This window comes from Salmo salar, chromosome 14 (genome assembly GCF_965601325.2).
Source record: "Salmo salar chromosome 14, fSalSal1, whole genome shotgun sequence".
Lineage (NCBI taxonomy): Eukaryota > Metazoa > Chordata > Actinopteri > Salmoniformes > Salmonidae > Salmo > Salmo salar.
In genome coordinates, this window is record NC_138304.1 from 69,335,536 (window position 1) to 69,363,422 (window position 27,887).

Here is a 27,887-nt window from a genome sequence, read left to right on the forward strand (position 1 = left end):
CCGGAAGTACTTATTTATTCTTGCCTGTTTGACAGTGGCGTAAGGAACCGCTGACCTAAATAGTGAACAGCGAGCAACGACGACGTACCCTAGCTCAAACACAGAAACCGAAACATTTAATACGACGACTGGTGAGTGTATGATTTTCGGCTCTCATACAGTGGCGTGACAGGCACGATAAACTGCATGCATTCGATCAGTGTTTGGGCTGATGATACCAGGTTCCAAAGCAACACCAGTATAAACAGCTGGTGCCTGGACGAGGTGATCATTCCAGGATTATACCGAGATATATGGCATTTTACACCTGTCATGTTGAATGTCAATAACATATGTATTTAAGTATGAGTAGAATGGCATAAATCATTGTCAGTGTGTCCACTGCGCAACCTTGCCTACTGATGTCGACTGTGAGGACGGTTTTTAGAGCTGATTCGCTTGCTTAGCCTATGGCTATGTTCAGCTTGTTAAAAAAACAAACTTGGCTACCTTTCTTATGGGCCATAAATCTAGGCTACTCATGCATCTTCATGATTATTATAATTTGTTTTTCATTTGCAGGGTTTCAAATGGAAATGTCAATTAAATATTTGAATGTGTCTTCATTTGAAACGAGGCAGTGCCAAAGACTGGGGGGCATTCAGTAATCTGAGAAAGTGCTCCTCTGAACTGTCTGTCTACAGCAGCCAACAGAGGATTTACTAGTGTGTTTTTGATTAGCCTTGCTGAGAGAAGAGGAAGAAAACCCGGGGAAACCTTTCTCGGATCTGAAGTTTACCGTCGCAGATCTGCATTTTTTTCTCGTTGGAACTTGCTTCTAAAAAACGGTGACGGTGGTGGCATTCCAGTGACCGCGTCACATGGCAGAGCGAGCTCAGTTGTGCGGGCACCGCCTCACGACTGGTCTCAAGCCACTGTGCTGCCAAAATGCAAATACGCTTATAATTTAGAATAACTGACAACCAAGTTTTTTTTTTCTTTCTTTTTTTTCTTAACTTTCACCTGTTTGTCTTATATGAAAGGAACTTAAATTAACTGTAACCAAAGCCAATTGGACTTCTAAACGCAGTAAACAACTTCTAAAAGCCAGGCTTTTGTGACATCCGTCATTGCAGTCGGCTTCTTTATCAGGGTAACGTTACAACAGTTGATAAGACCGAGGCGGATGGAAGTGTGGCATGATCTGCGTGCTGGAATGCGGATCCGACTAGGAATTGACCTATATCATGCAGGTTTGTTTGTCATGCTTAGTAAGTGGACGGTTAATATTAAATGACTGAATAGCTCATCAGTTGTCACATACTCTCACTTAGATAATCAGTCAGAAACGGCTGTGAATGTGAGAGAGCCCTATGTCCAATCCCATGGCAATGCACTCTACTCCAACCCGAACAAAATGTTCTCATGCTGATCTGTTTAGTTTTTCCCTGGACCTCCTGCAAGAACTTTTTGAGGAATTGTGAAGGAAAAAATACTCTACTGCTATTCCCCATGGGGTAGATTTTCAGCATGTGGCAAGCATTCCGCCTTATATAATTCTATAGCAGTAAAATAGATATATAATTCTACACAGCTTTCAGTTGCTGGAATGAATCCATTCTCATAAGGCAAACGTTTTCAGTCCCACCAGGCAAACCTGTGGGACCAACTGCTGCTGCCATGTTATTCTAATATACTTGTTATTGTGTCTCAAGCTTAGCTTTGTACTTATTAGGAGAAGGCCACAATAAGTGCTGGAACTCACTTCCAAAGCAAGAAGACGGGTATGAAAATGCTGTTATTTTGGTCAGATAAGCCAGCGCCGTCTTAAAGAGGCAACTGAACGTTTTGAGGATGCTCGTACTTTTGTGTCAACTACCGCTAAGTCGTTGTCTATTTTAACTTATCTGAAATGCACTTTCCTGTCAGCTCATTTGAAATTCTGTGGACTCCAAAAAGACTGCCTACTGTAGTTGGGCAATTCCACAATAATGGAATTTCACTGACACTAAGATTTTTCACTTAAAATGTATGCCAAATCAAAACCATTGATTTCAAAGTTTAACAAGCCATACAACTCTATGCGCAAGGACACCTTTTATTAATTTACACAGAACATTTTACAAAAACACATTGACTTTGGTAACAGAATTTCAATAAAATCTTCCTCTGTTTTTTATGTGACGACATTAAGTGAAGTGGATTTACACTCAGTAACAGAATTGCGGTAATGGAATTTCATCATGGGTCCCAGATCTGGGCTACACAGAAATGCATAATTATGGGTGTGAATATCATTGTCTTCATGGTGATGTATCCTGAATAGGTATAAATATAAAATATCCTCCTTTGCATATTTGAGTATTATTCTACCACTGGCTATTATTTGAATGATCATAGACGTCTGTTTTTCCAGTTTGGACATCAAAGTACAGCTCGGTAGAATATAGAGCAGGGGTCTTAAGCCTTTTTTTTTTGCCCAGGGACCCCCTCCCAGGCAAACCGGCAACCCAGGGACCCCCATCATACGTTAGAAAAATAATTTTGAGCAGGTGAATGATAATGGCAAGGAGAAGTAATCAACAATTAAAAATACATCGATTTGGTAGATCATTTTTCATTATTTTGACCTCCCCACATTAGGATTGGAAGAGGAAGTGTAAACTCAGCCTATTAGTTAGGTTACTCCAAACACATTTTCACATTTTAAGAACAGCTGTTTTGCTTAGCCATGTGTTGTCAAAAATTCATGTTTAAGTCAAGAAAACGTATCGGCAGCCAGTAGAACTTGCCACACTGGGTGCTTTTTCAAAACCTGTGTCAGATACTCCAGTGAGTGTAATTTGCTCAATATTAGGAGTTGAGAAATAAAGTTGACATCATTTAGAAATAGGATTCTCCTCTTCTACTGTAGGTATGTTGTGATATCAAACAAATCAGGTATGTCATTTTTCTATTAATAGTAAACGATTATTTACTTAACCAACAGTAGCATATTTCTGTCTTGCTAATGCTGTGTTTTTATGGTCTCCACTCTAGTTCCCCGCAGCTAATCTGGGCGTATAGTCACTAGAGATGGTTTGAGCTGACAAATGAGTTAGACTGCATTACATAGGCAAGATGTGGTGGGTGTAACCGAGATGGAGATAGCCAGGAGAACAATTCCTCATTGTCTCTAAATAATCCTTGCACCTGGGAAACTAAGCCAGGGAGGGGTTAAGACAATACCCACGTGCAGGTAACGACAGGATGAACCCGGAGTTTCTTATGATGCTCCTTGGTCTGCATGAGAGGGATTGAACCAACCATGACTGAGCATTGTTAGTGTCAGCTATATATAGTACTCTGCATTTGTGTAAAGGTTAGGTTACTCGGTCCAACACTCAAGGATGGGGGGGTTGACCAGCCTCATTATTGCAATAAGAGGTAAGGACTGACCATCCATGTTATCAAAATTATAGTTTTAACCTTGTTTTGAGTCAGTGTTTGTTTACATTTACTTTGTTTACAAACAGCTCGTACCCCTGCACATTGATCTGGTACTCCCTGTATATAGCTTCATTCTTGTGTATTTTATTCCTCTTGTGTTAACATTATTATCTAAGTCTACGTCATTGGGAAGGGCTCGTAAGATCATAAGCTAGCATTTCACGGTAAAGTCTACACCTGTTTTATTCACTGCATGTGACAAACATATTTCATTTGTAAAACAAGATTATATTTTGGGTTCTGATGGAGTACAGTTGAACGAAGCTCATGAGGCATTTGTGATGTGTTCTTTAAGAATCAATGGGTACATATAATTTGGGATTTCTAAATAAATTGTATGTAGCAACTTTTTCTGGTAGATTTAAATCAAAGCCTTTGCATATTCCTAATTTGTAGGATGGAAAATGGTTGAAAAATGTATATATGCCTTAATTTCTCAAAAATATAGACTCTTAGCTTTCATTTGACACCCAGTTTGATATGCTCCTATGAAATTCATATGTTGCTGCTCATATTTTTTTTTTTTACATGGAAATGACCAGTTACAAAAATCTAATCAAATGTTATTGATCACATACACATGGTTTGCAGATGTTAATGCGAGTGTAGCGAAATGCTTGTGCTTCTAGTTCCCGACAGTGCAGTAATATCTAACAAGTAATCTAACAATTCCACAACTACCTAATTCACACATCGAAAGGGATGGAATAAGAATATGTACGTGTAAATATATGGATAACCGAGCGGCATAGGCAAGATGCAAAAAAAGAAACGTCCTCTCACTGTCAACTGCGTTTATTTTCAGCAAACTTAACATGTGTAAATATTTGTAGGAACATAACAAGATTCAACAACTGAGACATAAACTGAACAAGTTCCACAGACATGTGACTAACAGAAATGGAATAACGTGTCCCTGAAGAAATTGGGGGTCAAAAGTAACAGTCAGTATCTGGTGTGGCCACCAGCTGCATTAAGTACTGCAGTGCATCTCCTCCTAATGGACTGCACCAGATTTGCCAGTTCTTGCTGTGAGATGTTTACCCACTCTTCCACCAAGGCACCTGCAATTTCCCGGACATTTCTGGGGGGAATGGCCCTAGCTCTCACCCTCTGATCCAACAGGTCCCAGACGTGCTCAATGGGATTGAGATCCGGGCTCTTCGCTGGCCATGGCAGAACACTGACATTCCTGTCTTGCAGGAAATCACACACAGAACGAGCACTATGGCTGGTGGCATTGTCATTCTGGAGGGTCATGTCAGGATGAGCCTGCAGGAAGGGTACCACATGAGGGAGGAGGCGGATGTCTTCCCTGTAACGCACAGCGTTGAGATTGCCTGCAATGACAACAAGCTCAGTCCGATGATGCTGTGACACATCGCCCCAGACAATGACGGACCCTCCACCTCCAAATCGATCCCGCTCCAGAGTACAGGCCTCGGTGTAACGCTCATTCCATCGACGATAAACGTGAATCCGACCATCATCCCTTCTGAGACAAAACCGCAACTCGTCAGTGAAGAGAACTTTTTGCCAGTCCTGTCTGGCCCAGCGACGGTGGGTTTGTGCCCATAGGCGGCAGTGATGTCTGGTGAGGACCTGCCTTACAACAGGCCTACAAGCCCTCAGTCCAGCCTCTCTCGGCATTATTGAGGACAGTCTGAGCACTGATGGAGGGATTGTGCATTCCTGGTGTAACTCGGGCAGTTGTTGCCATTCTGTACCCGTCCCGCAGGTGTGATGTTCGGATGTACCGATCCTGTGCAGGTGTTGTTACACGTGGTCTGCCACTGCGAGAACGATCAGCTGTCCGTCCTGTCTCCCTGTTGCGCTGTCTTAGGCATCTCATAGTACGGCCATTGTATTTATTGCCCTGGCCACATCTGCAGTCCTCGTGCCTCCTTGCAGCATGCCCAAGGCACGTTCACACAGATGAACAGGGACCCCTGTTTTTTTCAGAGTCAGTAGAAAGGCCTCTTTAGTGTCCTAAGTTTTCATAACTGTGACCTTAATTGCTTACCGTCTGTAAACTGTTACAGTGAGGGGAAAAAAGTATTTGATCCCCTGCTGATTTTGTACGTTTGCCCACTGACAAAGAAAGGATCAGTCTATAATTTTAATGGTAGATTTATTTGAACAGTGAGAGACAGAATAACAACAAAAAAATCCAGAATAACGCATATCAAAAATGTTATAAATTGATTTGCATTTTAATGAGGGAAATAAGTATTTGACCCCCTCTCAATCAGAAAGATTTCTGGCTCCCAGGTGTCTTTTATACAGGTAACGAGCTGAGATTAGGAGCACACTCTTAAAGGGAGTGCTCCTAACCGCAGCTTGTTACCTGTATAAAAGACACCTGTCCACAGAAGCAATCAATCAATCAGATTCCAAACTCTCCACCATGGCCAAGACCAAAGAGCTCTCCAAGGATGTCAGGGACAAGATTGTAGACCTACACAAGGCTGGAATGGGGTACAAGACCATCGCCAAGCAGCTTGGTGAGAAGGTGACAACAGTTGGTGCGATTATTCGCAAATGGAAGAAACACAAAAGAACTGTCAATATCCCTCGGCCTGGGACTCCACGCAAGATCTCACCTCGTGGAGTTGCAATGATCATGAGAACGGTGAGGAATCAGCCCAGAACTACACGGGAGGATCTTGTCAATGATCTCAAGGCAGCTGGGACCATAGTCACCAAGAAAACAATTGGTAACGCACTATACCGTGAAGGACTGAAATCCTGCAGTGCCCGCAAGGTCCCCTGCTCAAGAAAGCACATATACATGCCCGTCTGAAGTTTGCCAATGAGCATCTGAATGATTCAGAGGACAACTGGGTGAGAGTGTTGTGGTCAGATAAGACCAAAAGTGAGCTCTTTGGCATCAACTCAACTCGCCGTGTTTGGAGGAGGAGGAATTCTGCCTATGACCCCAAGAACACCATCCCCACCGTCAAACATGGAGGTGGAAACATTATGCTTTGGGGCTGTTTTTCTGCTATGGGGACAGGACAACTTCACCGCATCAAAGGGACGATGAACGGGGCCATGTACCGTCAAATCTTGGGTGAGAACCTCCTTCCCTCAGCCAGGGCACAGAAAGTGGGTCATGGATGGGTATTCCAGCATGACAATGACCCAAAACACACGGCCAAGACAACAAAGGAGTGGCTCAAGAAGAAGCACATTAAGGTCCTGGAGTGGCCTAGCCAGTCTCCAGCTCCCTCCACAGATTTTCTATGGGATTGAGGTCTGAAGGTTCGAGTTGCCAAACGTCAGCCTCGAAACCTTAATGACTTGGAGAAGATCTGCAAAGAGGAGTGGGACAAAATCCCTCATGAGATGTGTGCAAACCTGGTGGCCATCTACAAGAAACGTCTGACCTCTGATTGCCAACAAGGGTTTTGCCACCAAGTACTAAGTCTCATGTTTTGCAGAGGGGTCAAATACTTATTTCCCTCATTAAAATGCAAATCAATTTATAACATTTTTGACATGTGTTTTTCTGGATTTTTTTGTTGTTATTCTGTCTCTCACTGTTCAAATAAACCTACCATTAAAATGTATAGACTGATCATTTCTTTGTCAGTGGGCAAACGCACAAAATCAGCAGGGGATCAAATACTTTCTTCCCTCACTGTAGTGTTTTTTAATGACCGTTCCACAGGTGCATGTTCATTAATTGTTTATGGTTCATTGAACAAGCATGGGAAACAGTGTTTTAAATCCTTTACAATGAAGATCTGTGAAGTTATTTGGATTTTTACAAGGCAGGGTTCTGAAAAGGGATGTTTATTATTTTTTTTCAGCTAAAGTACTAATAACCATTATAAAATGCAGTCCACCTCACCCTTTACAATAAACAATGTTCGGAAGAAGAGTGCATGAAAGTGAAAACTTATGCCAGTGGGTGAATAGTTGACATATAGAAATAACACAGACAACACCTGTCACTCAAATATTTAACAATGCTCTTTAGTCTCTTAAACAGAATTACTGTTAAACCAAAGCCTGTTCACTAGCTTATAGAACAGCCGCTCGTTACTACATTCTAGAACATCTCAGGTGAAACCGCTTTCTCCCCCCTACCTCCGCCAGGTTGCTCTCTCGTCTGCCAGGGCCAGGGGGAGTGTCATGTTGAAGCTGCTCTTCCACAAAGTGCTGGTGTTGACCTGTCTTCACCATTCACCTCACTGTACCTCCCTTCCAACGTAAGCTAACTCCAGCTGCTCTCAGTCTCCACCCTCTTCCACCACTTGGCCCGGAGAAAGGTAAATATACTGTACTATAACATCTTATGTGACCTTAGCGCACCCAATTGTATTTGATCACCTGTTGTACTGTCTGACTCATTCATGTTTGGAAATGATACAATGTGTACAATAGTCTTAGCTAGGATTGACATTAAGGGTTGTCGTATTGCTTGGGATAAGTGAACTGAGCAGTCACACAAGTTGAGCCTGCTCTAAATGTTGCCCCTTTGAGCAGGTGGTGAAAAAATACACGTGAAAACCACCTATCAAGAATTCCAGTAGCTTAAACTCATCTTTCTGGTTCCTCCCCATTGTTTAAGTAAAAGACAGACAATTTATGCCAGCGGAGCCTGCTCTGAGATTCTGTTTACTGAAAACGACCAAAAATAAAGAATTTCAGTATTGATCGTTCTGATTCCTCCGCTATGTTTAGGTGAAAGGCAGGCAATGTATGGCACTTCTGCGTGGAAATAACCAATTTACATTTTCGTGCAAATAATCATAATCTTCGGGGCAGCCCAAAAATACTTCTGACTTGCCCGATGGGCAAAGTGCCGTTCAGACTTTAAACGTCAATCCCTTCATAGCGCCGCCTTTGTGCTGGTGTTGGATTACATCAAGGTAGTGTAATGTTATAGCCTGGAAATCAAGACCGAAGCATGCTACGCTTTACTATTGTTTCACTTTTGAGAGGAATTCAGTCTGGATTTTCAGGTTAGTAATGTTACACAATCCTGACAACTGTTTCTGTTCTGTCCAGGTCTTTGGTCCTCTTGGAGAATGTCCTATGCATATCAGAACCTGTTCAGCTGGAGCTGGTCGTGTCAATCGAGGTTGACTCATCTCCTCTTCCTATTACTGGGCTTCTTGTGCTACTTCGCTCCTCCCACAGGTAAAATGCACCAATATATTCCTCTGGAAATGTTCACGGTGTCATGGTTGTCCAGGATGTAAGAATGAATGAGATATATTCATTGATTTGATTGTTTTGTTGTACTTACCATACACTTTATTGAATCTAAGACATTAAAACATGAATAACATTGTCTAACAATAGATGCTTGCCTTTATTACTTTGTGTGCGTCTTTACTTTCTGTGTTTATTAGTAATTGTTTATACTATCTGTTGGTTCTGAGGCGTGCATGCATATTTCGGTGGTGGCTCACTCCGAATGGCTGTTTTTACAGTGTGGATGCCACAAGGCATGGTGAGTTACAATGTAGGCCGGACAATCGGTCCTCTGTGAGTCAGTGAGGGGAATGACTAAACAGAGGCGAAAGGCTCCATTCTCTAAAAGAAAGCAAAGGGGCCCAATCGCTGCAAGCAGTGTTACAGAGTTTAGGTTACACCCACATCCCATAATATTCAGCTCCGGAGCTATGGCAACAATCACCATGGGAATGGCTGCGCTGTCAGTGAGTGTCTGAGTTGGTGATGGTTGGTGCCATGTCTTGTCTAGAGACACACTCATCCTGCCTTTTTAGTTTGTTCTTGAAGTCCTGATGATAGGACGTTTGACCTTGGTGATAATAAAGCTCACCGTTTTGTCAGGGAAAGGCCTCATTTTCCCTTTACCGCTGTGACTTGATTGAGCTGTTGAGCTTCATGCATGTCTGGAGTGTTACTGTATGTTAAGAGATTGCATTTGCGAGGTACATATGGCTATACAGAGATGACATAGAAGGCTAAAGCTTGTTACAAGTTGAAAAGGGTAATTAATGCCCTAAATCAGTGGGGCGCAAAACCAGTGTCGGCTGTTTTTCTCATCTGCCTAGCACATTAATGTCTGATTGCTCTGACTGCACACACCTGGCTTCCCAGACATAAGAAAGGAGGAACTAAAATCTAAACATTCAGGGCCCTAATCAATGTTCCCTCTAATTTATTTTGGTACTCAGAAAATTTCAGGTCTGCTGAGCTCAAACTTTAACATTGTGAAAATTCTGTGCAACTTCCAGCATGCGTTTACTGTGAACACTGAGGCTGTACCCACTTTAAGTTACAGTTTTAACAGTGGCCATGTAGGTTACTGTGGCTATTTGATCATAAGAGACCTACCAGTGTGGCCTACCATCAAAAACAATGGAGAAAATGCATCCCATAATATTTTAACATGGAAATAGCTATTCTATCATTCAGTCTACAGTAGCAGCCAATATATGGTGTTCAATGTAGGCCTACATTCATCAGACTTTTGAAAATAACATCCAGGGTTTGACATTAAGGTGTTTATCCACTTGTCCTTCAGACAAGGAGGTGACTGAAAATGTTGATGTGTTTGATGCAAGAAACCACTTTACAAAATAAAATGCATTATTATTCCTATACCATTATTATAGAGAATCAGACAAATTATGCTACCTTCTACCTATTGGCTACTTAGCTTATTCAAGCCTGTCTCAAAATACAACAATGCCCCTTTAAGACAAAATAAACACTCTTTACCTCACTTGCTTTTAAAAAATGTCTAGAAATGTACATGTTTTGTGATCATGGAGAAAGTAATCATTCCCCTATTTCTGACTACAAATAATCTATAACTGGGCTAATAACTCAACTAGCAAAGGATATGAACAAAATGTGAACACGTCGGTACATGCAGCTCTTGCTTTGATCTCAAAACAAGCACATCTACTCACGACCGCTCATGCTGTAAACACAGTCCAGTTGAAAGTAAATGGCAGAGATCCATATATGGCACTGGTCTATTTGCATATAGGCCTACTGCAGCTCTGATTGTTTATGCCTCACCGGTCTGTACAGTACGGACTGAGTAGTGTGTGTCAATGCAATAGACTCCTACTCAGATGCAATAGACTCCTACTCAGATGCGTTATGCCTACAACAAATATCTTGCGTAGTTGGTTTTGTTTCAGTATGTTGCATTGAAAGTAGCTTATATTGCATTGATTTGATCACATTTCCACAGTAAAGGAAAACAGTGATAGTGTTAACAGGGAAAACTCTAGAACAGTGGTCACCAACCTTTTCTGAGTCAAGATCACTGTGTCAACATCCAAGCCGAGATCTACCGTTGAGATTTTTTTACATGACTTAAAAAACGTAAACCTTTGCAACATTAACCAATTAAAAACAGTACTGTAGCAATGAGGTTTGTGAAGTAAGCTATAGGCAAAATACATTAGTTCTGCATATTGGCTTTGCTTGAATTTCCCTGCCAATGCATTGTTGGCCATTTTTGTTTTATTGTATTTCATAATTTGAGGTAGGCTATATGATCACACCGGTAATAGATCCGTTGTTGTATTACTTGTGAGGCACAGCTGAGTGAGCACACATTTAAATCATTTGCTTTTTATTTGTATTTTACTGGGCTGGTGGTGCCTGCATCTGATGGTCAGTCTCAGCGGAGGGAGAGAGCAGCAGACTGAGGGTCCGCCTCTCAACATCCCTCCGCTCTCCCTTTCCTCCACTGACCAAAAAGGACACCGTCTTCCAGCTGATGGGGCGACTCACGTCTCACCGCATTATTACTGCCTCATGCACAAATTCATGTTACTCCTATGAATGGAGAAAGTGAAATATTAAATCGATATTAAAAAAGACCCAAGCCACTAATAAGAAAAACAACAACGCAAGCTGTAGCGCTGAGTGGAAATAGGAAGAACGTGCATTTTAGGCCTTATAAAAGTGTTGACAGTGCTGAGTAAGAACTTAAACATGAACTCAGTCATAATAACAGCACCTCTGTGCTGTATTCATTGACAGTCTCTCTCTAGTCATGGTTTTGAAATCTCACAGTATCAACTTTGCTGTAGATTTCTTTTATGTCTGCTACGTTACTGCAGACACGGTCATCTGAGCTAAATGGCCAGCGGTAGGCCTACAGTGCACTTGATTTGTTCTCCGGGCCCGCCGAGAAGGCAGAGTTTGTACCTTCAGACACATGAAATGGTTCAAAATGGCAACAGTTCACCTACCCGGCGTGCAGCGCCGGTGAATCAGGTGCACCTACCGCCAACAGCCTGAGACGAATAAAACAAAATAGGAACACAAGGCTTTATCATTGGTTTTTACAGAAATGTTTGACTAGGAATGCCTTGGAGATCGACCGGTTGGTGACCACTGCTCTAGAAAGTTGAGTGAAGTTCAATCTCGTGCTTCTCTCTGTGGGCTGATATTTCTACACAGCAGTCACGCGGGAGCTGCGCGGCAGTCTCGGGGCTACTGCTCGCAAGCACCCAGCTTAGAGGGAACATTGGCCCCAAGGACCCACAGAAAATACCCATCCTTGTCCCAGATGGCAAAGTCACTGATCACGTCCTCTTTATATCCCATAGGGTGGCGCACAATTGGCCCAGCGTCGTCCAGGGTAGGCTGTCATTGTAAATAAGAATTTGTTCTTAACTGACTTGCCTAGTTAAATAAAATAAAAATATACACACTTTCTATAACAACTCTTTCATCCTCTTTTCCTCTCCAGGTGTATCTGCCGAGATCTGCCGGGTGACAGGGGGAGTGTTGGGGATCCACTGGAGCAGTGTGGTCGGTTTAGGCTGGCGCCCCCTGGCCGTGGGGAGGAACAGCGCCAGCTGCTGGGAATCATGCTGCCTGGAGCCCGCCTGCAGTGCCGTGTGGAGCCTGGGGGGGCGCTGTGTGCTACTGAGCTGCTCCAACAGAGGGCTCTGTCAAGTCACGTCTCTACCCCAGCCCCACATCGAGTCCCTGGGGCTCCTGCAGCAGCTTTCAAAGAGCACCACCACAGCTCGACGGAGAAGGCAGAGGCGGGCACCGACAGGAAAGGGAAGTGGTTCGGACCAACTTTCTAGCACTGTGAGTCAACGGAAAGTTATAGTATTGTAGTTGAGTCATAGATGCCTGTTTACCCTTCCTTCTCGGATCACTGGGACGGAGTAGTTAAAAACAGACTAAATACCCTCCTATAAAGTTATCCATGGATGACAACCATATTTCCCTAACTTACGTGTTAATATAAGCTATGCAATCTCTTACAGTGCATTCGGAAAGTATTCAGACCCCTTGACTTTCCACATTTTGTTATGTTACAGCCTTATTCTAAAATTGATTAAATATATTTTTTCTCTTCATCAATCTACACACCCCATAATGACAAAGAAAAAAAGATTTTTAGAAATGTTTGCACATTTATACAAATTAAAAAACTGTCACATATACATACAGTACCAGTCAAGTTTGGACATATCAATTAATTCAAGTGTTTTTCTTAATTTTTACTATTTTCTACATTGAAGAATAATAGTGATGACATTAAAACTATGAAATAACACATGGAATCATGTAGTAACCAAAAAAGTGATTGATGCTTTTTGAGGCAAACACACTCACACAGTTCTGGGTTGATCATCTACTGCAGGAAGCAGTCTCCTGACTGGCTGAGAAAGCAGTAGATGTTCTGATCCGGTTTGGAACCACATACCTATGTCAGTCAGGGTTCTCAACTCTGACATAATTAAAAAACAAGTACAGAAACAGTCTCACTGCTGAGCATGACCTCAGGATTGCACTGAACAAAACTGAGCCCAGAATAGACCTGCTTGTTGAAAACTTCAACCAGTCACACACCTCTCATTAGGACTGTGTGTGTTTTCTAGTTTACATCTGTGTGATGCCTCAAAAATAATCTTGCTTCAATCAGTTTATTCCAGTTCAGAATTAAAATGATTTGTAGTTTAACAGCAACAGTTATCTAAGAGTTGTTTTTATTTAATACATTTTTTATTATTATCTTTTTTTACCCCTTTTTCTCCCCAATTTCGTGATATCCAAGTGGTAGTTACTGTCTTGTCCCATTGCTGCAACTCCTGTACGGACTCGGGATAGGCGAAGGTTGAGAGCCGTGCGTCCTCTGAAACACAACCTTGCCAAGCAACGCTGCTTCTTGACACACAATGCGCGCTTAACCCGGAAGCTAGGCGCACCAATGTGTCGGAGGAAACACTGTACACTTGGCGACCGTGTCAGCGTGCATGCGCCCGGCCCGCAACAGGAGTCGCTAGAGCGTGATGGGACAAGGACATCCCGGCCGGGCAAACCCTCCCCTGACCCAGACGATGCTGGGCCAATTGTGCGTCACCTCATGGGTCTCCCGGGCACAGCTGGCTGCGACACCGCTCGCTATTGAACCAGGATCTGTAGTAACGCAGCTAGCGCTGCGATGTAGTGCTTTATACCGCTGCGCCACTCAGGAGGCTGTAAGAGTGTTTTTAATGAGGAAAAAGAAAGATGAATATTATATTTATATGGGTATTTCATTGTTATTTGTCTATATTGCATTTGTTTTAGTTATAAAGCCAATGAAATGTACCAATTTTTACATATAGTTGTATGTTTTCATAAGCTTGGGTCCCAGGAAAACACAGAATTTCTCATTTGGGTCCCAGGCTTAAAGTTTAAGAACCTCTGTTCTAGAAGGTTCTCCCATCTCCACAGAGGATCTCTGGAGCTCTGTCAGTGAACATCAGGTTCTTGGTCACCCCGCTGACCAAGGCCCTTTTCCCCCGATTGCTCAGTTTGGCTGGGCGGCCAGCTCTAGGAATAGTCATGGTGGTTCCAAACTTCTTCCATTTAAGCACTGTGTTCTTGGGGACCTTCAATGCTGCATACATTTTTTTGGTACCCTTCCCCAGATCTGTGCCTCGACACAATCCAGTCTCTGCATTCTACAGACAATTCCTTGACCTCATTGCTTGTTTTTTGATCTGTGGGACCTTATATAGACAGGTGTGTGCCTTTCCAAATCAATTGAATTTACCACAGGTGGACTCCAATCAAGTTGTAGAAACATCAAGGATGATCAATGGAAAAAGGATGCACCTGAGCTAAATTTCGAGTCCCATAGCAAAGGGTCTGAATACTTATGTAAATAAGGTACACTACCGATCAAAAGTTTTAGGACACCTACTCATTCAAGGGTTTTTCTTTATTTTTACTATTATGTACATTGTAGAATACATCAAAACTATGAAATAACACATATGGAATCATGTAGTAATCAAAGTGTTAAACAAATCAAACTATATTATATATTTGAGATTCTTCAAGTAGCCACCCTTTGCCTTGACAGCTTTGCACACTTGGCATTCTCTCAACTAGCTTCACCTGGAATGCTTTTCCAAACTCCAATGGGAGTTCCCACGCGTGCTGAGCACTTGCTGGCTGCTTTTCCTTCACTCTGCGGTACGACTCATCCCAAACCATCTCAATTTGGTTGAGGTCGGGGGATTGTGGAGGCCAGGTCATCTGATACAGCACTCCATTACTCTCCTTCTTGGTAAAATAGCCCTTACACAGCCTGGAGGTGTGTTGGGTCATTGTCCTGTTGAAAAACAAATGATAGTCCCACTAAACCCAAACCAGATGGGATGGCGTATCGCTGCAGAATGCTGTGGTAGCCATGCTGGTTAAGTGTGCCTTGAATTCTAAATAAATCATAGACAGTGTCACCAAACTACCCCCGTGTCATAACACCTCCTCCTCCATGCTTTACGGTGGGAAATACACATGCGGAGATCATCCGTTCACCCACACCGCGTCTCACAAAATCAGAGGTTGGTACCAAAAAATCTCAAATTTGGACATTTCCACCGGTCTAATGTCCATTTGCTCGTGTTTCTTGGCCCAAGCAAGTCTCTTCTTCTTATTGGTGTCCTTTAGTAGTGGTTTCTTTGCAGCAATTCGACCATGAAGGCCAGATTCACACTGTGTCCTCAGAACAGTTAATGTTGATGTGTCTGTTACTTGAACTTTGAAGCATTTATTTGGGCTGCAATTTCTGAGGCCGGTAACTGCTGCAGAGGATAAGTTCATTAGAGTTAACTCTGGGTCTTTCATTCCCGTGGCAGTCCTCATGAGAGCCAGTTTCATCATAGCGCTTGATGGTTTATGCAACTGCACGTGAAGAAACTTTCAAAGTTCTTGAAATGTTCTGTATTGACTGAGCATCACGTCTTAAAGCAATGATGGACTTTCGTTTCTCTTTGCTTATTTGAGGTGTTCTTGCCATAATATGGACTTGGTCTTTTACCAAATAGGGCTATCTTCTGTATACCACCCCTACCTTGTCACAACACAACTGATTGGCTGAAACGCATTAAAAAGGAAAGAAATTCCACAAATTAACTTTTAAGGCACACCTGTTAATTGAAAAGCATTCCAGGTGACTACCTCCATAAAGCTGGTTTAGAGAATGCCAAGAGTGTGCAAAGCTGTCATCAAGGCAAAGGGTGGCTATTTGAAGAACTTGTTTAACACTTTTTTTTTATTACTACATGATTCCACATGTGCTCATTCATAGTTTTGATGTCTTCACTATTCTTCTACAATGTAGAAAATAGTCAAAATAAAGAAAAACCCTTGAATGAGTAGGTGTATTTTTTTATAAACGTTCAGACATTTCTAAAAACCTGTTTTCGCTTTGTCATTATGGGGTATTGTGTGTAGATTGATGAACATTTTCTTATTTATTCCCTTTTTTAGATTTAAAGCTGCAACGTGACAAAGTCTGAATACTTTCCGAATGCACTGCAACTGCAGTGATACTTCACGAAGGCTATTGCAAACTGCACAATGTAGCCAATGTCCTTAGGTATCTTTCCATTCTTATCTGAAGTTCATTGAGTTCACCCATATCTTGGCAGCGGGTTTCCAAGGATGCAGAGCGTCCAGCTCCAACAGTCGGCCTCACCAGCGGCGTAACCTTCCCTCAAACATCTGATAAGAATCACAGTCAGCTAACCAATGGAAGTGGAGAAGCTCCATCGCCCTCACAGCAGAACTCTACGTCAGAGGACACAGGAGACACAGCATCTTCCAACAGCAGCTCTGTGCTTCCCACTACTGCTCCTACAATCACTACATCACCAACGCAGGCTGGTAAGGCGGTGGACGCTGAACTCTGACCTAGTATCCCTCAAACCCTACCCTCGACAACTGTTTGGTCAATAACGTGCTAATAACAAAATGGATGTGTTGAGGTATGTCTTCATGGAAGGAAGAAACGTGTAGCTCTAAACATCTACTCCCATTCAGAAACTGGCACCCACTGCAGATGTACGTCTACTGTTTGCACTTTGAATGAACTTCTGTTTCAGTGTTCCGCCCTCCGTTTCAATCCATGCAAATCCTGTGGTTTCCATGACAGTGCGGGAATTGGTGGTGTCGGCAGGCAAGAGTGTGGAGGTCACGCTGCCCCGCAACGAGGTGGAGCTCAACGCCTTTGTTGTGCCAGCGCCCCAGCCAGGTACTACTACTCAACCTACCTGTGTTATTACTTAGTTATACTGTATCATACACACCCCGTGTAGTCCACGTCTCGCCCGAGTTCTGTATAAGCTTATCTGTTTAATTTGGCATGACAACGACAAGGGAGTGAGCCAACGTAGAAAACAGACTGGCGCTAAGGCGAGCTCTGTATCCATGCATGTCATTAGTCATAGCTTACGTCCTCGGCTTTGATTGATCTCATTCTCACTTCTCGAAAGGGACCGACTATGCATTTGACTGGCTCTTGAGAACTCATCCCAAAGACTACAGTGGAGAGATGGAGGGGAAACACAGCAAGACACTCAAACTCAGCAAGGTGCAGCTACTTGAATTAGTTCAACCGTTTCCTCTCACCTCCCTCTCTCTCTGTTCAAACTCAATCTTAACTGAGATTGAATTTATGACTAGAACCATTTATACATTACTGTAATACTATGAGAAACAATTATTATTGTAGTCACTCCAGTTCGACCTCTCTGGCTCTTGTGTTCAGCTGACGGTGGGGCTGTATGAGTTTGAGGTGACCGTGGATGGTGAAGGAGCACACGGGGAGGGCTTTGTCCACGTAACAGTCAAACCAGGTGGGGGTTAAACTAACATGACTTGTATTGACTGTGTTTGATGTTCTCTTTAGTAGGAACCTGTGTAAACTGTAACATATTAAAGGTCACCTCCCCTGACTCTCCCATTAATGGGCTTATCCTGAAATGTCAACAATGACTCATACCTGGGTCGTGTTCGTTAGAACCGAACGGAATATAGCAGACTGAAACGGGGATGGGTTACCTGGAGTTGGCCAATAAGAAATTCCACATTTTCGTCTTGCTACTCGTGCCCTAATGAACACGACCCAACTGTACCGTTCAGCCAATTAGCTAACCTCTTCCACTTCACAGAGCCGCGGATAAACAAGCTGCCCGTCGCTGTGGTTTCCCCAAAGTTCCAGGAGATATCCTTGCCAACCAGCTCCACGGTGATCGACGGCAGCCGTGAGTTCACCTGGCTCGTTGGTCACAATCAGATAAACTGGAATTGCACCATCTGTGGATGTTAAAAGAGATTTTATGTAGCATCTTGTCTAGTTCTTTGCTTACAAAAAAAGACAGATTTTGTCAAGGGTGTCTTTATTTAGATTATAGCTCAACTGCCGTACATTGAAATTGTAGATAGACCGTTTTAGGTCAAGAACCGGTATTTACCCTAGAATACTAAATATTTATCTTTGGTTTGGCACAAAGGCCCTCCATCAACACCCTGTGCAGTTCTTCCATAAAACAATGGGAAGAAAAACTTTTGTAGTCAGGGTTGAGACAGGAGCAACAGTATAGTCAGGGTGGCTTATACATTTATGGACTGTTTGTTTTTAACCGGTTCTTTTCCCCCTCTTCTTCCTGTCCTGTCTTCCTCCTCTCCCTGTGTTTCGGCCCCTCAGAGAGCACAGACGATGACAAGGTGGTGGCGTGGCATTGGGAGGAGGTGAAGGGCCCGCTGAGGGAGGAGAAGGTCTCGGCCGACACCCAAATCCTCACCCTCACCGGTCTGGTCCCAGGGAACTACACATTCAGGTACTATTCCCCTGTCTTCTCCATGGGTATGTGGCGCTTTGTAGTTTCTCTACCTAGTGCCTACACTTCCATTACCTTTGTACACCTCCCGGCGCTGTCACCTTGTCTTCTCCATGGGCATGCACGGTCTTGTATTTCCTCTACATATTTCAGCAATAAAGACGAGGGGGTGTGGTATGTGGTCAATATACAGTGGCAAGAGAAAGTATGTGAACCCTTTGGAATTACCTGGATTTCTGCATAAATTGGTCATGAAATTGTATCTGATCTTCTAAGTCACAACAATAGACAAACACAGTATGCTTAAACTAATAACACAAACAATTATACGTTTTCATGTCTTTATTGAACAGACCTTGTAAACTTTCACAGTGCAGGGTGGAAGAAGTATGTGAACCCTTGGATTTAATAACTGGTTGACCCTCCTTTGGCAACAATAATCTCAACCAAATGTTTTCTGTAGTTGCGGATCAGACCTGCGCAACGGTCAGGAGGAATTTTGGACCATTCCTCTTTACAAAACTGTTTCAGTTCAGTAATATTGTTGGGATGTCTGGTGTGAACTGCTCTCTTGAGGTCATGCCACAGCATCTCAATGGGGTTGAGGTCAGGACTGACTTGGCCACTCCAGAAGGCGTATTTTCTTCTGTTGAAGCCATTCTGTTGTTGATTTACTTCTGTGTTTTAGGTCGTTGTCCTGTTGCATCACCTAACTTCTGTTGAGCTTCAATTGGCAGACAGCCTAACATTCTCCTGCAAAATGTCTTGATAAACTTGGGAATTCATTTTTCCGTCTGATAAGGCAGCAAAGCAGCCCCAAACCATGATGCTCCCTCCACCATACTTTACAGTTGGGATGAGGTTTTGATGTTGGTGTGCTGTGCCTTTTTTTTTTTCTCCACACATAGTGTTGTGTGTTCCTTCCAAACCACTCAACTGTAGTTTCATCTGTCCACATAATATTTTGCCAGTAGCGCTGTGGAACATCCAGGTGCACTTTTGCAAACTTCAGACATGCAGCAATGTTTTTTTGGACAGCAGTGGCTTCTTCCGTGGTGTCCTCCCTTGAACACCATTCTTGTTTAGTGTTTTACGTATCATAGACTCATCAACAGAGATGTTAGCATCTTCCAGATATTTCTATAAGTCTTTAGCTGACACTCTAGGATTCTTCTTAACCTCATTGAGCATTCTGCGCTGTGCTCTTGCAGTCATCTTTGCAGGACGGCCACTCCTAGGGAGAGTAGCAACAGTGCTGAACTTTCTCCATTTATAGACAATTTGTCTTACCATGGAGTGACTTTTAGAGATACTTTTGTAACCTTTTCCAGCTTTATGCAAGTCAACCATTCTTAATCTTAGGTCTTCTGAGATCTCTTTTGTTCGAGGCATGGTTCACATCAGGCAATGCTTCTTGTGAATAGCAAACTCACATTTTGTGAGTGTTTTTTATAGGGCAAGGCAGCTCTAACCAACATCTCCAATCTCGTCTCATTGATTGGACTCCAGGTTAGTTGACTCCTGACTCCAATTAGCTTTTGGAGAAGTCATTAGCCTTGGGGTTCACATACTTTTTCCAACCTACACTGTGAATGTTTAAATTATGTATTCAATATAGACAAGAAAAATACAATAATTTGTGTGTTATTAGTTTAAGCACACTGTTTGTCTATTGTTGTGACTTCGATGAAGATCAGATCAAATTTGATGACCAATTTACGCAGAAATCCAGGTAATTCCAAAGGGTTCACATACTTTTTCTTGCCACTGTACAACAGCTAAGGGGTGTTCTTAGGCGCGACGCGGAGCATTCAGGGCTCGAACCACCCAATTTATAATGCTTTTTATAAACTGTGTGGTTCGAGCCCTGAATGCTGACAGCTGTGGTATATCAGACCATATACCCCGGGTATGACAAAACATTTCTTGTTACTGCTCTAATTATGTTGGTAACCAGTTTCTAATCGCAATAAGGCACCTCAGGGTTTGTGGTATATGGCCAATATACCACGGCTAAGGGCTGTATCCGCGTTGCGTGTAAGAACAGCCCCTTGCTGTGGTATATTGGCCATATATCACACCCCCTCGGGCCATATTGCTTAAATATACCTTGTTGTTTCTATGGGCATGCCATCTTGTATTCTCCTTGTATTCCCCATCTATCTTTGTTCAGCTGTTTTCCTTATACCATTTCACAAGCATTTTCCCCTCACCCCCTCTCCCCATTTCAGCCATAGGTGAGGCTAGGTCTTAGACAAAAGCAAGGACGTTAGGAATTTGTCTATCACAAACTTTTCCCCCCTATTCTCTCCCCTTCAGTCTGACGGTTACGGACTCAGACGGGGCCCAGAGCTCCACCCAGGCCACGCTGTCGGTCAGCAAGGCCATGGACTACCGGCCGGTGGCCAACGCCGGCCCCAACCAGGTCATCACGCTACCGCGCAACGTTGTCACACTGCACGGCAACCAGAGCGCGGACGACCACGAGCCACTGTCCTACGAGTGGTCGCTCAGCCCCGAGAGCAAGGGCAAGGTGGTGGAGATGCAGGTGAGAGAGGAGCACCAGGGGTGGCCATGTCAGGCACATGTCTTACCTAGCAATCAAGGGGATTCAAGGTGTCTGTTTTCTGAAAATAAAGTTATCCCATTATTGCTTTTTTTGTCATTTTCAAATGGAAATTCTTCATTTCGACACCAACAAGAAAAGGGAAATTCTTCTCTCCCATCTTGACAGTTATTTTCTTCGTCTTATAGGGTGTGCGGACTCCCACTCTCCAGCTATCTGCCATGCAGGAAGGAGACTACACCTTCCAGCTCACTGTCACAGACACAGCCGGACAGCAAGACACGACACAGGTCACTGTTATCGTCCAGCCAGGTAAATCAGCAGCATAAACTAAATGGCCCATTATTTAGAAAGTATTTTTTCTTCTCTGTGATTTTACATACAAACCAGTGTATCTGCTTTGCTTCAACCTTGGTTTATAAAGACTCATTTATTAGACATTTGGGAGAGCACACAGCTGACATGTTGAGTTCCATCTAAAATAGCAGCTACATATTTTAACAATCTATGGCTAATGTCAATACCACTGCAGTGGTAATTGCTTGAATATCATGCCTGATTTACAAGAAATAAGCCACACATTTTCTCTCATTCATTGCCATTATATAACATATCTGAATGGATGTTGGTTTAACCTTGATGAACAGAGACAAACGACTGGTAAATGAAAATACAGTTCTATACGGATATTGTCCTCATGTCACCAAAGTCTACGTTCTCCCAAGCCTGCTTGTGTTCCATCCTCCTCAGAGAACAATAAGCCCCCAGTAGCAGACCCCGGCCCAGAGAAGGAGCTGACCCTGCCTGTGGACCGCACCACTCTGGACGGCAGCAAGAGCACGGACGACCAGAATATCTCCACCTACCACTGGAAACAGAGCAAGTCAGTATTCACACACGTATGCACAGACGGACACAATAGACGCGCGCACACACACACTCAACTACATGCATGCTCAGGTTTGAGCTCACACACTCACTTTCTCTCACGCACACACACACTTTGGCAAATTACACACTCCCTGTTCTCTGTGCTTGAGGGACACTTAGTTCAACTACCAGAGTCAATATGGTGAGTGGAGATGACACTTTGGAGCTCCCTTTGCTTCCATCTCTCATGTTATATGGTGCAGTTCAGTGCTCTGTGGCGATGGTGGAACTGCTGTTTCTCCACCTGTCTGACTGATGGTCGTCTCTCTCCTCTCAGGGGCCCGGATGGAGTGAAGATCGAGAACGCAGATGGCGCCGTTGCCACGGTGACGGGGCTGCAGGTGGGCGAGTACGAGTTCAGCCTGACCGTGACGGACGAGAGGGATCTGGCGAGCACCGAAACGGTCACAGTCATCGTCCGAGAGGGTAACTCTCCTCTGTGTGATCTATGTGTGTGTTTGTTCTGTGTTTTTGTTTAAATTCGGTTTTCTGATTTCGTAAGAGTAAGGTTTTCCTTAGTCTCCAATTTTGTTTTCTTCTGGGTGCTGAGAAGTGTTTTAGCAGACAAACACAGTTATTAATATAGAATTGCCTACAAGGAAATGTATCAGAGACTGAATTATATGAAGCTTTCAGAAACAGGCTAGACAAGGTAATGGTCTCACACGAGATGCACTCAAATATTTTGTCAACTGAAGTCTAGCCGAGCTGAATGTCAGTACTCTTTGAAGTATAACCTAAGTATAACTCCCACACCTATAGTTTTACCAGGTGCATGGAAACCGCGTACAGAGTATTTCAGAATACTCTTTGGCACTGCAATGTCCTTAAATGTGTCTCGTCTGCTCTCTACCAGAGTTGGACCAGCCCCCAGTAGCACATGTCCAGTCCAGGCCGGCCATCTCTTTGCCCCTGCGGACTGCAGCCCTGGACGGCTCCCACTCCACAGACGACAAGGGTGGAGTGGGCTACTTGTGGACCCGTGACGACAGTAGCCCTGCAGCAGGGGTGAGAGAGAGTCCACGCCGTGGTCCCATAACGGATAACAGAAATATTTACCGAAAATATAAAGTATTAGGTGAACTGTGGCAGGCAAACACAATGAACCCATAGTAAGTAAACAAAACATACAATCTAGGCAACATTTCCCTCTTCATGTTGTATTAAGTAAAAGCATTCTTGCATTTCTCATGATTCACATTCTGCTTAATAATAGTTGCATACAATGACCTACTACTTGGAAATATTTGGAATAAGAATGTTCTGCTCAGACAACAGTTTTTCTACATTTTATTTTTTCAGTAGTGTAGGCCATTGCATGCAGCTAGAAAATACATTCTGCAATTATCACATTATTCAATATCTTAATCAGACTTTGAATTAAGAAATGTGTCATCGGCACTAGACAAAATGTCATTGTAATTGATCAAATGCAAATAAAATGCATCTTGTCTGAAGCATTAATTCATTGTGTTCCATCCTCCAGGATGTACTGAACAACTCTGACCACCAGGCGGTGCTGTTTCTCACTAACCTGGTGGAGGGAAAGTACAGCTTCACTTTGACTGTGACAGACAGCAAGGGCCAGAGCAGCTCAGACAGAGGGACTGTAGAGGTCAAACCAGGTCAGTGGGCTCCTCATGGTCTACAAACACACATGCCTGGTGCAAAATCATCCCCTAGACACTAGGTCTGAAAGAATCAAATGGATGTGGCTATAGCTTCAGCTAGCTTTTTGCTACGATAGCGTTATATTTCCACCATATTCCTTACACCCAATCCATTCAGATCTATGGGAAGTAGGAACAATAATCTATTTAAGACTGAATCACACACACACACACACACACACTATCGTTATCCCAATGTCTTCTCTTACTCAGTCCTCCTCCCTCTCTCTCCTGTCAGACGTGTGGCAGCGTGACCTGGTGGAGCTGGTGCTGGAGGTGTCTGTGTCCCAGGTGTCCCACCGCCAGAGAGACATGCTGCTCAGGCAGGTGGGCGTGCTGCTGGGCGTGCTCGACAGTGACATCATCGTACGGGAGGTCAGCGCCTTCAACGAGCACAGGTCAGCTCCTTTCCGCTACATTCGGTCTCGTCAATTCAACTCACTCAACTTTATTGGCACAATAAGTTATTATATTGCAATGCAAGTGCAAGAACACAGGAATACACTTTCTCTGACATCCACATTATATTTTAGCATGTTTTGTTTTGGCCCATCTGACTCTGATTTAAATCAGTTGATAACACTATATGGGGTTGTATGGACAATGTAACTTTATTTTATTTTTTTACAACACTTACAGGGTATGAACATGAGAGCGTTTTTGTAACAAATAAGAGGCATTAGTTAGAAATGAAGAATTTGTCATAATTAGGCTGGTTGAGGGAATCTATTGATTTGTCCTCAGCTTGAGCGAATCTGTTCATTTCTTCCCGTCTCCTCTCCTCTCAGTACTCGTCTGGTGTTCTTGGTGTCTGGGGGTCCGGGTCGCCCCCCTCTGTCCGGTCACAGTGTGGCTCTGGGGCTGCGCAACAAACTACGCAAACAGAAGAACGACTTCCTCATCTTCAAGGCACGGCGGGTGGACACAGTCAGTGAGTATTAAGACACGAGAGGAAAGGAATACATGAATGGAGTAATGAATTGAAACTTAGTTGAGTTACATAAGCACTTAGAGAGTTTGCTGGGAAATTAAACGTGCTCTATGAATGAAATGATTTGTTTCGTGTATTTTTATATTTGTGATATGTTAAGTATATGAGCAATTTAGTTTCTTTTGACTTTTCCCTATTTTCTAACTTGCAACTTCAAGTTGAATATTTGTTGTTGTTGTATTGTTCTCCAGGCGAGAGAGACTAATCTTACTAGACAGTTAGGATAGATTTGTTGTCTTTGACCAAGAAGATGTCAAGAAAGACGCTAGAAAACCTGTGGCCTGACGGAATTCATGTCTCTAACGTCTCTCTCCCCCTGCAGTCTGCCAGCTGAACTGCTCTAGTCACGGGGATTGCGACTCATTCACGCGGACCTGCGTCTGCCACCCCTTCTGGATGGAAAATTTTATCAAAGCACAGTTGTGGGACCAAGAGAGCAACTGTGGTGAGGAGCGGAGTGGACACTCACGGAATTGATGATTATGACATTGTATATTAGGATACTGTGAGGAGTCATGTGACCGGCCGACTTTACGTCAGAGTATGACACACAGTAGGGAGCGTTGTCGTGGAAATATCTAGTGCGGAAAGTGCTGGAATTCGAGCTCTCTCATTCTGACAACCTGCGACTTCAATTGATTCTCTCTCTCCCTTTCAGAATGGAGTGTGCTGTACGTAACCATAGCATCCTTCATGATTGTGGTTGTCATTGCGACCGTTGTCTGGGGTATGGTATGTTGTTACCGCAGGTAAGAGATTTACATAGTAATATTCTGTTGCTTCGTTTACATTGCATGGCGTACTACTCTGTTTAAATACATACTTATTGTCCCTTCAGTAATGTGGAATAAGCAGACTGACAGGACTGTGTGTTTTGAGCAGGCGTAGGGGTAAAGTGCGCCACAAGAGCAAAAGCCGCTATAAGATGCTTAATGGCGAAGAGCAGGAAGGCCTGGAGCTACACCCACCCCGAGCTGGTAACACACACACACACACTACCTGCTCTCTGTACCCTATTATCTTTGAATAAGTCGAACACCGCAAATCCCTCCCCCACCAGGCAGAATGAAGCCGGCCCCCGCTCCCTCCTCCTCGGCCCTCATGCACTCTGACTCTGACCTGGACAGTGACGACGGGCAGGGAGGGGTCCCGTGGACGGACCGGGAACGAGGACACCTCCTCCGACCCCAGAATGGAACCCTGAAAAACGGCCAGGGTCCCACCAGAAGTAAAAAGCAAAGAGAGGAGCAGCTATAGCAACAGAGGGTGGGGAACCCTCACCAGCCCTAAACCCTCACCACCCCCTCTCTCTCTCTCCTCCACCACACCAACCGTGCACCCCTCCACCCATAGGACACTTAAGACACATGGATCCTGGAGAATGAGAGAGTACTCTGTTAGACACGGGATCAAGCTACACACCCCCGTATTAACTTCCCTGCGCCCACACTGAGCCAAGATGGAGATGAGGTTTAACCTTTGAGAAGGACACTCCATTTAATGGAAAAATGGGGGAGTTGATAGGGTAACGAATGTCAAGTTGAGCGCTGTTCACCCCTGAGACAGGAATGTACCCTTCCTCCTCACTTCTAGAAGGAAAAAACGGGAGACTGCTATTCAAGACGATCCTGTTCCCTTCAGATAGGAACTTTACTCCATTCCAATGTCATGTGAACCACATGGAAACTGAGCCCGTCTCACACACACACACAGAGAGTTCCTTTAAGACACACACCTCTTCCCAGGATGCTTGACACAACACACTTCCAAGTACTGTTAAGCAAAACTCAACGCTGGCCAACTCCTCTGACATGGGTTACAATATGATTGACAAGTGACTTGTCTAGATGAAAACAAATCTAGATATCTGTGCATGAGACGGTACGGCTGCGGTCGTATGTATATGTATTAATGTTTGAATGGTGGTTAGGTCTGCATGAGTTATCCATGTTGTGTGTGCCCGACTGTGTCTAAAATCAGAATATGCGTGCTTTTGGCCATTTTGCCAGAATGTCCTGTTTCTGAAAAGGGTTGTGTGTTTGTTTGACACTTAACCAGCATTGAGAGTCAAAACTGCTGCTGTCGGCCATGTTGGTCAGTCAGAGGATCCTGGGAAATGCTGTTTTACGAGAGCCATGCCTCATACTGTAGGAACTCACTGGATGACACACTGGACTACACAACATTGACGCCCCTAACCCTGTGACTGTGTTCCTGGGAGTTGATCATGATAATGACACATGGGGAAGAAAGGGGCAGCGCTTCCTACTCACTCACCTCAGACGACTGCTCGAACCTGGAAGACCACTTAACATCTTGTCTGTTTTTAAGATTCCTTTTGACCGATTTATTTTGATTCTGATGCACTTTGTTTTTCATGCTCACCGTGGCTCTGTCTGCATCTCCACCGCTCTCACAGGCTGCTAACTGAACAAGTGCTGATCCATACATTGATCAGATTGGGACTTCCTTCAGATCAGCCGTAGATTTGTAGTGCGACTCCATTGCCCAGCATGTACCTCCTCCAAATTTGAACGGTGTTGTCACTTTGCATGTAGATTACTGTGAACCTGACCCTTCAGTCTGACTTTAGCTACTGTTTTGGTTGTTGAATGTTTTTCAGAGGAAAGCCCCTATCTAATCAGAGGAACGCTCTGTGAAATAAGCTCTCATGCTGTTTCTCCATTGCACTAGTCGAGCACATTTTATAAAAGATTGGTAGCGTGCATTCTGGGACATGGAGTCCACTGTGAAGGCAGACGGATCAGCAACAAAATGAAGGGATTCTGTGTTAATTTAATTGTTCAATAACAATATTGTTTTGTGAAGGATTCCCCTCTATGTGACCAGACCTGATGAAACTGGATTATCAGCAAATTAAAATCAAATGTTTTAATTTGTCCACCTTTTTTTTGTTGCCAAGACTCTCATAGTCTTTTAGGTTATGGCTAACCTAAAACATCTGCAAAAGTCTTGTGACCTACCCTAAACATATCCTGTTTATTCCAGTCACAACAAGTCTAAATAAGTCTTTAACTCTCTGACTCAGGCGAGATCAACTGTGACCCATTGAGAAAACAACACTGTAATGCAGGGTTTCCCCAAACTCGGTGCACGTTTTGGTTTTTGCCCTTGCGCTACACGGCTGATTCAACTAATCATCGAGCTTTGCT

General features: G+C 43.6%; 1 protein-coding gene across 3 annotated transcripts; it reads left to right on the forward strand.

Annotated features, from left to right (window-relative positions):
• On the forward strand, positions 1 to 27,610 carry LOC106570033 (dyslexia-associated protein KIAA0319-like protein). Of its 3 annotated transcripts, XM_045694635.2 has the most exons (23): positions 17 to 131; positions 562 to 1,232; positions 7,573 to 7,745; positions 8,488 to 8,619; positions 12,173 to 12,522; positions 16,368 to 16,602; positions 16,871 to 16,969; positions 17,211 to 17,308; positions 17,486 to 17,573; positions 17,889 to 17,981; positions 18,425 to 18,557; positions 20,877 to 21,105; positions 21,312 to 21,435; positions 21,874 to 22,006; positions 22,331 to 22,479; positions 22,910 to 23,061; positions 23,540 to 23,678; positions 23,962 to 24,121; positions 24,512 to 24,654; positions 25,037 to 25,159; positions 25,373 to 25,463; positions 25,597 to 25,691; positions 25,775 to 27,610. In XM_045694635.2, exons 4-23 carry the CDS (start codon positions 8,508 to 8,510, stop codon positions 25,969 to 25,971), a joined length of 2,943 nt encoding a protein of 980 aa, XP_045550591.1. In that variant the 5' UTR covers positions 17 to 131; positions 562 to 1,232; positions 7,573 to 7,745; positions 8,488 to 8,507; the 3' UTR covers positions 25,972 to 27,610. The 3 variants fall into 3 exon arrangements, with proteins under 3 accessions (XP_013997411.1, XP_013997415.1, XP_045550591.1); XM_014141936.3 differs by lacking the exon at positions 562 to 1,232 and having other exon boundaries at positions 1 to 131; XM_014141940.3 differs by lacking the exon at positions 562 to 1,232 and having other exon boundaries at positions 1 to 131; positions 25,779 to 25,909.
• Positions 27,611 to 27,887: the final 277 nt, after the last annotated feature.

Excerpts from the sequence above, each read along its gene's own strand:
- LOC106570033 (XM_014141936.3), top strand. The coding sequence starts at position 8,508 with ATGTCCTATGCATATCAGAACCTGTTCAGCTGGAGCTGGTCGTGTCAA. Across the intron at positions 21,106-21,311 it reads GCAAGGTGGTGGAGATGCAG|GGTGTGCGGACTCCCACTCT; the intron begins GTGAGAGAGGAG and ends TTCGTCTTATAG. Across the intron at positions 22,480-22,909 it reads CACAGTCATCGTCCGAGAGG|AGTTGGACCAGCCCCCAGTA; the intron begins GTAACTCTCCTC and ends GCTCTCTACCAG.